Here is a 14,729-nt window from a genome sequence, read left to right on the forward strand (position 1 = left end):
TAGCATTCAGGAGGCAGAAGTAGGAAAATTGCCATGAGTTCAAAGCCAGCCTGAGACTACAGAGTGAGTTCCAGGTCAGCCCAGGCTACCTTGAAAATAAATAAATAAAGCTTAATATGTAAGTTAGAAACAGTGAGCTTAACAATAATATCCTGTAATGTTACATGAAGGTGGTATCTTTACTGCAACCACTACACCTGACAAGTGAAATGGCTACTAAGTGATTAACTGTCATGTATCATAAAATATGAATATACAGGATAAAGGGGTAGTTCATATCCCAGACAGGAAAAGAGTTCATCATGTTTCTTAGTAATTCTATTTTTTAAAACACAAATTGTTCATTTCTAAAGTTTTTCATTTACTATTTTCATACTAGAATTGACTTTTAGTAACTAAAACCATAGGTAAGAGGAAACTATGATATGTATATGGGTCTCAAGCAAAGCTTTGATGAAGCCACCGACAATCACCCAAGATGATCCAATAAAACGAAAGCTTTTGCATATACCATTTCCATCACAAAAAATGAAACAGGTATTGAATATATACAATTTATTTAATAAATTAATGTCATTCAAAATGCAGTGCCAGAACATTATGCAGTTGAACATGCTAGTAATAATGTTTATCATGAAGCACCTATTCTCATGTTAGATTGGCGGCGCCCCACTACTGCTAGTGGTTCCTGGGATTAATGCCACAGCAGCACTAGTTATCTGCTTTTCTGCACAACTAGTGCAGACAATTCCTGAACAGTTCACCTTCCTAATCCAACCCCCCACCCGCCCCACAACATACACACATCAGGTTACAAAAAAAAAAAAAACCCCAAAACACACTTAACAAATGTCTATACACAATCATTCTACAGTAATGCTTGTTATTAAATTAAGATGTAATGACCTGGTTAATCCACTCTAAATCTTTAAGATGAAGAACTACATCAGCAGCAGGTGGTGGTTATATGTATGAGCTAATGTTAATGTAATACAGAAAGTGGAGACATTTACTGATTAAAGCTCCACACAACTAAAGACCCGCACAATGAAGGACTAGCAATTTGTACTGCAAGTCCAGCAACTTAAGTCCACATCTGGTAAATGACCAAATGACTGGACAACCTGTACTCTATGAAGACAAGTCTAAGCAGAAAAAGAATTCATGCGCCTAATGGCATACGGTTAGACTGATCCTGCAGTCATAACGTTCCCTGTTATAACCATAAAATTATGGAAGATCTTCCGCAACCATAGGATTTAGAACATTTCCATACTAACATGGATATTAGTGTTAAGTGCAGGTGAATCAATTACATTGGAAAAACTGTATTCCAGGACTTCAGAAACATGAGAATGACATACAAACGCTAAAGTAACCTCGCACAACTGATATACCATACTAGAAACAAGAATCTACTTTTATAAGTCAACTTTTTGGACTGTACATACACAGGGCTAACAATGTTAGACAATCCAGACTTATGCTCTCATGATACATATGAGTTTCTCAATTATTGAATAACCTATTTCATATTACAGAAGCACGTATTTCTGTATGACACACTGATATATATTACACTGAAGCAAATATTAAGTAGGGCATAAAAATAAAATTTATCATAGACTTTTATGTATTCATATTTAGTCTCATTTAGCAAAGAAAATCATGAATCAGGTGTGCACTCCTCAACCTCTAAACAGGGGGTAGTGCAACTATATCTCCATCCACTTCAAACTCCTCTGTCCCATCTGGTGAAAAAAGGTACGTTGGTGGTTTCCATGGAGACTCCTCCAGACAGGATGGATAAAGTTTCCCCACAGTGCATCGAAAATCTCTCCCTAAGTCCCATAGTACACGTTCAGATATATGTTGCCTCAGAGACCACCGGTCAAGTTCCAGATCATACTGGTAGGTGACATACTTAGCTCGTTCATTTAAGTGGGTTTCTCGCATAAACACACAAAGGGAATTTGAGATCACAACTGCCCTAACACAGGGATCAGAGTACCTCTTAGCAGGGATGTTGGCTGCTAGTTTCCATTCATTTTTATTCACATCATAAATTTCCACAGTTACTGAAGACCCATCTACAGTGCCAGAGGGGAGTCTTAGGCCAGAATTAGTAGCAATATGCAGCCCTCCAATATAGAAAATTTTATCACCAAAAGCTGCAGCTGAAGCAAAAGATCTGCTCGTCTGTCTCATGGCCATTTCTACCCATGAGTCAGACCTTGGAAAGTAACAATACATGAGGTTCAATGTCATCACATAAATGCAGTCATGGACCACAACTGCTGCACTCCACTGCCAAGCACAAGGCAAAGGGCTCACCATTGTCCACTCATCCTTCTCAGTGTCATATCTTTCTACAGTCCTCCGATTAAGTTCTCCACCTACACTATCTCCTCCAATTGCATAGATATAGCCTTCACAGCAAACCAAAGATGGTTTGACTCGGACAAAAAGCATTGGTGTCTTTGGAAACCAGGTATTTTGTTGTGCATCAAACCAGTAAAAGCAATTCACAGTTCTGAAGGCAGTCTGGAGTTTGCTTGTTTTACTGTGATTAGTTTTTGTATTTTTCAGAGGAACTTGGCCCCCTGCAATGTAGATGTCATTATCAGGAGTTACAACTGTCCCAACCTTATGCAAGTCAGCTGGTGGGCTGCATAGCTTGTAAACTTTTTCTGCCTGCGGGCTGTAACAGACAGAAGAGTAAAGACTGCAAGGATTTTCTGAAGAGGCTTCAATGAAAATCATCATCTCTTCTTTTGTCATCCCAAGTCTTGGTTTGAAAAACTTGGGCATGGACTTATAAAGACCCTGAACCACTACAGACTTGTCATTGGGTGGGAGTCCTTGGAACCATGCTCTCTGTGTTACTTCTGAAAGTGCATCAATTCTGATTTGGCTAAGAACAGAAGACAAATACTGGGACCGTGATTCTGTGTTGTATTCTAGCCAGAGCATAGCAGCTTCTCGAACAGTTTCTTCCTTTTCTACATTTAAATTGTCACTACTGAGAATGTCTACCAGTAGGTCATGTGAAAGGTGCATGAAAGCCTCCTGGTGGTACACAGCAGTGAATTTATGCTCCACCATTCTTTTAGCACTTTGTTTCAATTCTTCACAACTGAAGAGATCAGCAAAACTCAACAATCGCACACAATTTTCTGCATTAATTTTTTTGATTAAATAATCCCGACAACGTTGTAACACATCTTCTACCTAAAGTAAGAGAGAAAAAAAGATGATAAAGACAGGACATAAAAATACATATATAGGGGCTGGAGAGATGGTTTAGTGGTTAAGGAGCTTTCTTGTAAAGCTTGAGAACCCATGTATGACTCTCCAGATCCCACGTAAGCTGGATGTACAAGATGAAGCAAGCATGTGAAGTTTGATTTCAGAGGCTGGAGGCCCTGGCACACCAATTCTCTCTCATAAAAAAAAAAAAATGTTAAGGGCTGGAGAGATGGCGTAGCGATTAAGCGCTTGCCTGTTAAGCCTAAGGACCCTGGTTCAAGGCTTGATTCCCCAGGATCCATGTTAGCCAGATGCACAAGGGGGTGCACACATCTGAAGTTTGTTTGTAGTGGCTGGAGGCCCTGGCGTGCCCATTCTTTCTCTCTCTCTCTCTGCCTCTTTCTCTCTCTGTCTGTTGCTCTCAAATAAACAAATAAAAATAACAACAACAACAAAAAAGTTTAAAAAATGGGCTGGAGAGATGGCTTAGCCCTTAAGGCACTTGCCTGCAAAGCCTAAAGACCCATGTTCAGTCTCTCTCTAGAGCCCACGTAAGCCAGATGCACAAAAGTGATGCAAGTGCAAGGTTGCACATGTGCACTAGGTGGTGTAAGCATCTGGAGTTTGATTTCAGTGGCTGAAGTCCTGGCATGACAATTCTCTCTCTCTTAAAAAAAAAATGAGACACTGCTATTATCTATAGTGGTAATGCTATTATATATTATACATAAGATGTATTACACACTCATACACTCACACACACACACTTTTCAAAATAATGGTGCTAGGGATTAAACACAGGGCCTTACACTGATCTATACCTTCATTCTCCAATGTATTTTTAAGTAAGATATAAGTTCTCTGTAACAGATTCTCCATCCTGTGAAGTTTTGAGATACATGTTAAGATACTTTTCCAGCAATAATAAAATTGTAAGAATATATAGCTGGGCATGTTGGCACATGCCTTTAATCCCAGCACTTGGGAGAGTGAGTAGGAGGATCACTGGGAGTTCGAGGGCAGCCAGAGATAGAGTGAGACCCTACCTTGAAAAACAGCAACAATAAGAGACACAAAAAAAAAAAAAAAAAAAGAAGAGGAAGAAAGAGGGAGGAGAAAGGACGAAAGAGGGAAGGAAAGAAGGAAGAAAAAGATACGATGATGACAATGATGACCTTTTTTCTCTTGCCTAATGGTCTATTTAACTTTTCTATGCAGGGTAAGTATGGTGGTTCACACAGTGTAATCTAAATCAAGAGTTGGAAGCAGGAAGATCAAGGGTTTAAGGCCATTTTAGCCACATAGGGAGCTTTGGTTACATTAGACTCAATCTCAAAAGAAACATAAACCTTGGGGCCTCAGGGCAAGGAAGAAAATTCATGCATACATTATGCTGTTTCTGGACTTAAATGCCTTTTTTTAAAGATATTTTTAATTTATTTATTTGCAAGGAGAGACAGAGAGAGAGAGAGAGAGAGAGAGAGAGAGAGAGAGAGAGGGAGGGAGGGAGGGAGGGGAGAGAGAGACAATAAATGGGCTTGACAAGGCCTCTAGACACTGCAAATAAATTCCAGATGCATGTGTCACTTGGTGCATCTGGCTTCGGATGGGTACTGGGGAATTGAACCTGGATCCTTAGGCTTTGTAGGCAAAGTGCCTTAACCACTAAGCCATCTCTCCAACCCCTTTAATGTTTTTAAATCTATTTTCTAAAAGAACCATATTAATAACAGGAAATCACTGATTTGTTGGATTTTGAATTTCTCAACTTGAAAATGACAGTCATATATAGTCAGAATTTCATGCACTAAATAGTTTATTTGCTATCCTATCTAAAGAGCAAGGTATCACATCATGTTTGTATGTAGCCATAAAATACCTACTTTTTAATTTGTTTCCCAGTAGTGTTGGGGATTGAATCCAAGGTCACATATATGCTATTCAAGCACTACCACTAAGCACCCCACCCCTAAATTGAGTTGGCTTAGGTGGGTGGCTTGGAATTGAACACCAGCAATCAGGCCTTGTAAGTAAGCACCTTTGACTACTGAGCCATCTTCCCAACCCTCACCTGAGGCCATCTCTGAAAATTATTAAGGATTCAATGAGAATCTGTAATTATCTGACACAGAAAAGTACCACTTCATATGGTTAGTAGTAGTCACAGAATGTCCCAGGCTTGCCAGGCCAACCTAGCCCAGTCCTGTTTTGCATTTGGCACATGTATACAGCTTTTACAAATATGGCAGAAAAAAAATTTGAGAAAGTTAATAGAGCACAGATTTCTTTGTATTTCTCAGCTTAGCAATTTGTAAAAATTCCTTTTAGTTAGTATCTTACTTTTTTGTGTTGTTTTTTTTTTTCCTTCAAGGTAGGGTCTTGCTGTAGCTCAAGATGACTTGGAATTCACTAGTCTTAGGGTGGCGTTGAACTCACAGCAATCCTCCTACCTCTGCCTTCTAAGTGCTGGAACTAAAGGCATGTGCCAACATACCTGGCTAATTAAATATCTTTTTATTTGTTTTTTCAAGGTAGGGTCTTACTATAGCTCAGGCTGACCTAGAATTCACGATGTAGTCTCAGGGTGGCCTCAAACTCCTATGGCAATCCTCCTACCTCTGCCTCTGGAGTGCTGGGATTAAAGGTGTGTACCATCACGCCCAGCCTAAGTATCTTTAAAAATAATTAATACAGGGTTGGAGAAATGGCTTAGGGGTTGAAGGTACATGCTTGCAAAGCTTGCTGGTCTGGGCTAATTGCAATACCCATGTATAGGCAAATGTAAAGTGGCCCATGTATCTGGAGTTTGTCTGCAATAACAACAGACCCTGGTGCATGCATGCACATACACACACATACACACACACATATACATATATAGGTTTTTCAAGGTAGGATCTTGCTCTAGCCCAGGCTGATCCAGAATTCACTATGTACTCTCAGGGTAGCCTCAAACTCACCGGGATCCTCCTACCTCTGCCTCCCAATTATTGGGATTAAAGTTGTACACCATTACACCCAGTTCAGGCAAATAAACTTTACAAAAAAAATTAAAGGAATAGAAATGCTTGCTTGTAGCAAACAGTTCTCTCTTCTAGTCTGATTTTATATAACACAACACCTTTGACTCTAAAATATAAGGAATCAATCTACCAGTCTGTTTCTCCATTTTAAATATAGTAAAGCTGTACAAAATTTACAAGGAAAAACAGTACAAGACTAAAAAAGGAAGGAAAAGCTGAGCGTGGTTGACATACACGTGTAACCTAGGGGGGCTAAGACAGGTAGTCTTTGACACAAACACATATAGCACAAACACACCACAAATTGAGTTCCGGTTCTTCTGAGTTATACCCAGATGCCTGCGGTTGACCAATATTATTCTTAGATATTTAGCAAACATTTGTCATGGACCTACAGGTGTCATGAACCGTGCTACCAAAATTTAACCTTTGGTTTGAAGGTTTTCCCTTTTTTCTCCCCTTTTTTTATGGGGGGGGGGCAGGGTTTGACTACAGCTTAGACTATCCTCAAATTCTCCATCCTTCTGTCTCAGTCATTCAAGAGCTGGGACTACAGTACAAAGAATTCTATTTCCAATGTACCAAGTGTTATTCCAAAAGCAGGGAAAGGAATGATGAAATACTTGTATTCCTGTTAAAATCTGAAGAGAATGGGAGAATACAGCCCCAACACCTCATCACTGAAGCAGACCAAAAATGAACCCAACATGGCTCAGGGAAATTTTGCGGAAGAGGGGGTGGAAAGAATGTCAGAGCCACATGTTGGGTCATGATATGCAGAGACATTTATCCTACCCCTAACTGTGGGCTAACTCCACAATGCATGACTCATATACCTCAACAAGGAGGAGCCAAGGGGAGGGGGTAGGTCACAGATGAGCCTAATAATGGTACCAAACTGACTGTATTTGCTGAATACAAAACTAATTAATAAAAAAAAGAAATCATGTGTAAATTTATTAACCATCAGTTTTAATTACTTAATAGCTCAATATAGACCACAACCATTGTTAAATATTTAAATCTGCACAAAATGTTAAAGCATTTGAGTTAAAACAGCTTGAAATCCAAATTTTCAGACATATTAGATGAAATATGAAGACCATGAAATTTTCTTTTTCTTTTTTTTTCCTGAGGTAGGGTCTCACTCTAGCTGAGGCTGACCTGGAATTCACTATATTGTCTCAGGGTGGCCTTGAATTCATGGCAATCCTCTACCTCTGCCTCCAAGTACTGGGACTAAAGGTGTGCGCCACCACAACCAGCTTTTTTTTAAAGAGTCAAGGTCTACGCAGCTTAAGGAACTTGCAATCACGCTGCCTCCCCATTACTGGGATTACAAGTGTGTACCACTATATCTGGCTCACTTCCCTTTTAAAGTTCCTGCCACAAAACGATTTATGACCTAAGGAAATCATATTCTTTTTTTCCTTCCTTTTTATAAAAAGAAAGCTTTGGGGCTGGAGAGATGGCTTAGTGGTTAAACGCTTGCCTGTGAAGCCTAAGGACCCCGGTTCGAGGCTCGGTTCCCCAGGTCCCACGTTAGCCAGATGCACAAGGGGGCGCATGCGTCTGGAGTTCGTTTGCAGAGGCTGGAAGCCCTGGCGCGCCCATTCTCTCTCTTTATCTGTCTTTCTGTGTCTGTCGCTCTCAAATAAAAAAATAAATAATTTAAAAAATATATTTAAAAAAAAGAAAGCTTTGCCTTATAAAATTCCCAGTAAGAAAAATTACACTAGTAAGTCCTTTCTTGTTGTTGTCTTTTTGTTTTTGGAGGTAGGGTCTCTCTCTAGCCCAGGCTGACCTTGAATTCACTAAGTAGTGTCAGGGTGACCTTAAACTCACAGTGATTCTCCTACCTTAGCCTCCTGAGGGCATGGGATTAAAGGTGTGTGTGACCCCACCTGGCTTAGTGTGAAATATTTCTTTACAGAAACATACTATTACTCAACTGACTTTACCTGTAGGAAGCAGGCTGTTTCATAAAGCTGTTCAACAGTGCTGTCATTTATTGTCAAGTTACCCGTGTATGCATAAGTTATTATTATCTGTAAGGTGGCAGCATCCACATTTCTCAGGTGTACATGTGTCTGTTTGCTTTCACTTAGTCCACTCATGAACATGGCCCTACAGTAGAGAGGGAAAACAAAGCTTAAGGACAAATGTAGAGCTAAAAAGAAAAATTAGACAACATAGGATATTTATTTAGCATAGTTACTAATGGAAGACTCTTGAAGTAAAACCTAGTGCCAAACACATTTATCTCTGTTATTCTGAGATAATATAAAAATTCATTCATTCCTTATAGTCGCATAATAGAGCACTATTCAGCAATAAAATAGCGTCAGGTGTGGTGACATATGCCTTTAATCTTAGCACTCGAGAGGCAGAGGTAGGAGGATTGCCATGAATTGGAGGCCACCCTGAGACTACACAGTGAATTCCATCCAGGTCAACCTGGGCTAGAACAAGACCCATCCTTAAAAAAACCAATAAACAAATAAAAACAAAAGAAAAGCAGGGTGATAATATAAATGAACCCATGGGTTGGAAAGATGCTCCGTGGTTAAAGGCACTGCCTGCCTAGTTTCAATTCCCCAATGCCCATATTAAAGCAAATACACAAAGTAGTATATGCATTAGGGATTTGTTTGCAGTGTGCCTATTCTCTTATGTTCATAAAATAAATTTAAAAATGTATTTTTTAGGGCTGGAGAGATGGCTTAGTGGTTAAGTGCTTGCCTGTGAAGCCTAAGGACCCCGGCTCAAGGCTTGATTCCCCAGGACCCACATCAGCCAGATGCACAAGGGGGTGCACGCATCTGGAGTTCATTTGCAGTGGCTGGAGCCCCTGGTGTGTCCATTCTCTCTCTCTATCTGCCTCCTTCTCTCTCCTTCTCTGTCACTCTCAAATAAATAAATAAATAAATAAACAAAAAATGTATTTTTTAAAAGAACCTAAAATATACTGTGTGCAGGTATCTGTAGGTGTGTGCATATGTGTATGGGTGTGTGAGGGCTTCTTGCCACTGTAAACACACACATACACACACACACACACACACACACACACACACACACAGTTGTTGCAGTATATTTTGCATCTGGATTACACAAATGACTTGGAAATTGAACTCAGGTCGGCAGGCTTTGCAAGCAAGTGCCTTTAACTGCTGAGCCATGCCATCTTCTAGCCCCCATCATATACTTTAATTCACCTCTAAACTAGCTGCAATACTTAAAATAATGTACATATTATACAAGTAGTTGCTGGACTACATTGCTTAGAAAACAAGAAAAGGGTAGTCATCATGGGTGAGACTGGTTCAGACATGAGTTTTTGTTTTGCCAGAATGGGCAGAGTAGCATCTCCTTGTTCCCTTTTTGGGCTTCTGATCCCAACTGCCTGTAGAAAACTATCTTACTCCTGTTTCTCCTTCAAGAGGACAGCTTTTGAGGTATTTATATTCCACTTTATTAGCCCTGAATGATGATACATGCCTTTAATCCCAGCACTCAGGAGGCAGAGGTAGGAGGACTGCTGTGAGTTCAAGGCCAGCCTGGACTACAGAATGAATTCCAGGTTAGTCGGGGCAAGAGTGAGATCCTTCCTGTGGGTGTGGGGGGGCAGGCCAGGTGGTAGAGTTTAAGGCCAGCATGAGACTATAGAGGAAGTTCCAGTTCAGCCTAGGCTAAAGTAAGACCCTATCTCACAGCCCCTGTCTCTGTAACCAAAATGGAGAATAGAGGGTCTCTTGATACTGCCAACAGTCATAGTACAAACAAATGTCAAACTAGCCGGCCCTTGAGCTTCAGATTCTTTTGGCTTAACTTTCCATTCTCGAAGGCAAGTTGAGATCACAGATACAGTCTGCATCTGGCTTTATGTGGATGCTGGAGAATTAAACCCTGGCCAGTAGGCTTGGCTAGCAAGTGCTTTCAACCAATGAACCATCTTCCCAAACCTGGATTTTTATGTTTTTATTTTTTCCACCAACAATCATATTTCCAGGTAACTGTTCATTTCTTCATTGCTTTATTATATTCATTTAAAGATTAGCAGCCAGTGGCTGACACTACCTATACAATACCTTCCTAGTAAGAGGAAAAATGACATCAAAATAGAACAGAGATTCATTGGAAAGAAATGATTCAGTGGAGGGTGGATTTGGGAGGGAGAAATGGGGGTGGTGGGTGGGAATTATCATGGCTATTGTCTATACTTAAAGAGCTGTCAATAAAAAGTTTAAAATTTTTTTATATTTTTTCATAACATATATTTGTCTATTTGAGGTTAAATACATGAAGAACCTGGACATAGGGTTGATGGCACACTTCAAATGGGTGTATTTTAATGATATGCAAATTCTACCTCTATAAGCTGACAAGGAATTTCATATAAGCATGCATGACAGGACACCATTTTAAAATTCTATTAAATGTAGAAAATTATGCTGGGAAGGCAACTAGTATGGCATACAAAACAGAGAAAAGCCTTTGTAGGCATTTAAGAGTGAGTATCATAATAGTCACCCTCTGTAGGACAAGATGATGAGGAAGACATTCAAAATGAGTAAGAAGTATAGAACTGTTCAAGATCATAGCTGAATATAAGGTTTATGCAATGCTAGCAAAGTAGCTCATGGTGCTTAGTATGCATAACGCCCTTGGCTCAATCCTTATTTGAGGGCTTTTGCATTTATATTTAGCAAAATAACATGCATTTACACACTAACAGATCTCTAGAGCCAAAGGTTGGAAACTGGAAAGCTGGTTACAACACCACAGTAAATATCTAGATGGAGACAGTGTGGCAGAAACATATAAGAAAACTACTACGAGGGGCCAACAAGTGCTAGCTATTATTTTGAACCCAGCAGGAAGGGCAGAAGAAGACAAGGAAGAGTGAAAGTTATCTGTTTATTTATAACTGAATACCTGAGAAAATGCTGTTAACCAATATTAGGCCATAAAGCCAGGCATGGTGGTACATGCCTTTAATCCCAGCACTTTGGGAGGCAAAGAGGTAGGAGGATCACCAAGAGTCTGAGGCTACCCTGAGATTACACAGTGAATTCCAGGTCAGCCTAGAGACCCTACCTCAAAAAAAAAAAAACAAAGAAGAGTTAAGTTCTGAACACATTTCAGTCAAGGACAATTGAGTCAAATGCAAATAATACAGTCACTAGCAAAGTATTTAATGTTAGTGGAGTATTGTAGGCTAGGCATTCACACAACGGGCCTTAGCTCATCTACAAACTGATGAGCTATGTCAAGAAGATGTTAAAAAAAAAAAAAAAAAGGGGACAAAACCTCAAAGAATTCAAATAAGCAAAAGGAAGTAGAATTCAATTAGGATTAAAAACAATGGCCAGAAGTGGTGACATATACCTTTAATCTCAACACTCTGGAGGCATAGGTAGGAGAACCATTGTGAGTTGGAGACCAGCCTGAGGCTACATAGTGAATTCCAGGTCAGCATGGGCTAAGAGTAAGACTTCTTTTTTTGTTTTTCAAGATAGGGTCTGGCTCTAGACCAAATTCACTATGTAGTCTCAAAGTGGCCTCCAACTCATGTTGATCCTCCTACTTCCCGAGTGCTAGGATTAAAGGCATTCTCACTATGCCTGGCTTTGAAACCCTTGAAAAACCAAAAAAAAAGGTAAGTTTTCTTTTTTCAAATATGTATTGTGTGTTTATGGAGGCCAAAGGACACCCTTGGTACTTTTCCTCAGTCATGCTGTCTACCCTTTTACAAAAATCAATGTATGTGTATATGTATATATATTTTTTTCTTTTTTGGTGACAAGGTCTCTCTCACTGGCCTGGAGTACAGCTTCCCAACTGTCCAGGCTAGGCTGGCCAGTGAGCTCCAGGGATCTGCCTGTCTCTGCTTCTCCCATGCTGGCAGTTTTACCTAGTTTCAGGGGATCAAACTCAGGTCTTTCTGCTTGCAAGGTAAGTCAGTCTTTTACTAACTGATCTATCATCTCAATCCATAGAGTACTCTTGAAAAAGGCATCTAACACACCTATCACTACCAGCTGTAGCTGTCTGGCAGAGAAAAATGGGAGCTAAGTACAAAAGAGCAACAACAAAAAAAAAGTGAATAAAGGGAGGGAAGGAAGGAAAGAAAACCTATAAAAACTCAGAAATAAAAATGCAAGATCCAGTCTTTCCTTTGGCAAAGGGGGTAGGATAAAACAACCAGCTTTACAGATGTCACCAGATGAGTAGTAACTGCACTTCTGAAAGCAAAACACGGCAGGAACCTAGCCAATGTGGTCATGGAAGAACCCCCTCCCCCGGCAGGGTCTCTCTCTAGCCCAGGGTGACCTGGAATAATTCACTATGTAGCCTCAAGGTGGCCCTGAACTCATGGTGATGCTCCTACCTCTGCCTCCTGGGTGATGGGATTAAAGACATGCACTACTATGTCTGGCTTGTGTAAAAATATTTTATTTAATTATTTGAGACAAAGGGTGGGCATATCAGGCCCTCTAGCCACTGCAAATGAACTCCAGACACATGTAGCACCTTGTGCATCTGGCTTCAATGGACACTGGGGAATGCAACCTGGGTCCTTGGGTTTCACAGGCAAACACCTTAACTGCTAAGCCATCTCTCCAGCCCCAGCTAGGAAGTTTTGTTTTGTTTTTAATATATCTTATTTATTTACTTGAGAAAGAATCAGGCAGAAAGAGTGTGAATAGGTATGCCAGGGCCTCCTGCCACTGCAAAGAAACTCTAGACAGATGTGCCACTTTGTACATCTGGCTTATGTATGTACTGGAAATCAGACCCAGGCCAACAGGTTGGCAAGCATGTGCCTTTAACAGCTGAGACATCTCTCTAGCCTGTAATCACGGACATTTACAATGATGTTTTAAATATAATACATTTATTTCTTATTTTAGAGAGAGAGAGAGAATTGGCATGCAAGGGCCTTGGCCACTGCAATCGAACTCCAGACACTTGTACCATGTAGTGGGCATGTGCAACCGTGCACTTGCCTCATCTTTGTGCATCTGGTTACATGGGATCTGGAGAGTCAAACATGGGTCCTTCGGCTTCACAGACAAGCACCTTAACCACTAATCCACCTCTCCAACCCTCTGGTTTTATTTTTCTTTTAGAGCAAGAGAGACAAGAGAGAAAGTATTTTCATTTATTTTCAAGCAAGACAGAAAGAGAAGGGAGAGGAGAGGATGGGATAGAATGGGCCTGCCAAGGCCTTCTGCCACTGCAAACAAACTCCAGATGCATGCACCACTTATGCATTTAGCTTTATGTGGGTACTGGGGAATCGAACCTGGGCTGTTGGCTGCCACAATGAAGGCTAGTGTTAATTAGTAAACTGCTCTGAACTGAAACACTCAAGCTGAGGCATGAAGGTCATTTGAGCTTGGACAACACAGCAAAACTCTACCTCAAACAACAAAAAAATGTACGACTGCAGACGTCAATCTAAAAATCTCCAACTGGTTTGGGGATTTAGCTCAGTGGAAACACACTTGTCTAGCAAGTACAAGACCCTGGGTTTAGTCCTCAGTACCAAAAAGGGAAAAACCTGAGCTGAGGGCAGTGGAACACACCTTTAATCACAGGACTCAACAGGTAGAGGTAGGAGGATCACTATGAGTTTGAGGCCATCCTGGGCTAGAGAGAGAGACCCTACCTCAAAAAAGATACTAAATAAAGAAAAAGCAAACAAGAACAATTATAAAATCTGCAGCAAAGGAAAAACCTCTTTCCAGTAATAGGTAAGCAATTTGCAATTTAAATTGTAATTAAGAAGAATGTCCAGGTGTGGTGGTGCACACCTTTTAATCCCAGCACTGGGGAGGCTGAAACAGGATCACCATGAGTTTAAGGACAACCTAGGACTAAAGGATGAGTTCCAGGTCAGTCTGGGCTCCACTGAGACCCTGCCCTAGGAAAAGAACAAAAAATAAAATAAATTAAAAAGAGAGCTTAAGAGCCCAGATATTTGTTGTTCACTATATCTGTAATGTTGAATATTTAGCATCCAGTGCTTAGACAATGGACATGGAGGAAAAAACCTGACATCACAACCATTTGCAAAGTTCTTTACCATACAGACTCTAAATCTATATCTAAGATAAGAATTTCTGGGGTGAAGAGATGGCTTGGTGGTTATGGTGCTTGCCTAAGGACCCAGGTTCCCCAATACCCATGTAAGTCAGATACACAAAGTAGTGCACGCATCTGGAGATCGTTTGCAATAGCTAAAGGCCCTGGCACACTCATTCTCCCCCACACCCTATAAATAAATAAACACTACCCAATTAATTCACAGAATTAACTTATTTTTTTTTTTTTTTTAAGGTAGGGTCTCACTCTAGCTCAGGCTGACCTAGAATTCACTATAGAGCTTCAGGGTGGCCTAGAACTATGGCAATCCTCCTACCTCTGCCTCCCAAGTGCTAGGATTAA

The 14,729-nt window shown here is 40.4% G+C and overlaps 1 protein-coding gene across 4 annotated transcripts in view; it reads right to left on the bottom strand.

Annotated features, from left to right (window-relative positions):
* Positions 1 to 540: 540 nt before the first annotated feature.
* The window catches only part of Kbtbd2 (kelch repeat and BTB domain containing 2), a 53,797-nt gene continuing 39,608 nt past the window's right edge, over positions 541 to 14,729 (bottom strand). For all 4 annotated transcript variants that reach the window (XM_004652753.2, XM_045136017.1, XM_045136016.1 and 1 more), the window contains exons 3-4: positions 8,234 to 8,399; positions 541 to 3,231 (exon numbers count right to left, since the gene is read on the bottom strand). In XM_004652753.2, coding sequence (XP_004652810.2) covers positions 1,696 to 3,231; positions 8,234 to 8,399 — 1,702 coding nt within the window. In that variant the 3' untranslated portion in view covers positions 541 to 1,695. The remainder of the gene's footprint in view (positions 3,232 to 8,233; positions 8,400 to 14,729) is intronic.

This window comes from Jaculus jaculus, chromosome 16 (assembly GCF_020740685.1).
Source record: "Jaculus jaculus isolate mJacJac1 chromosome 16, mJacJac1.mat.Y.cur, whole genome shotgun sequence".
Classification (NCBI taxonomy): domain Eukaryota; kingdom Metazoa; phylum Chordata; class Mammalia; order Rodentia; family Dipodidae; genus Jaculus; species Jaculus jaculus.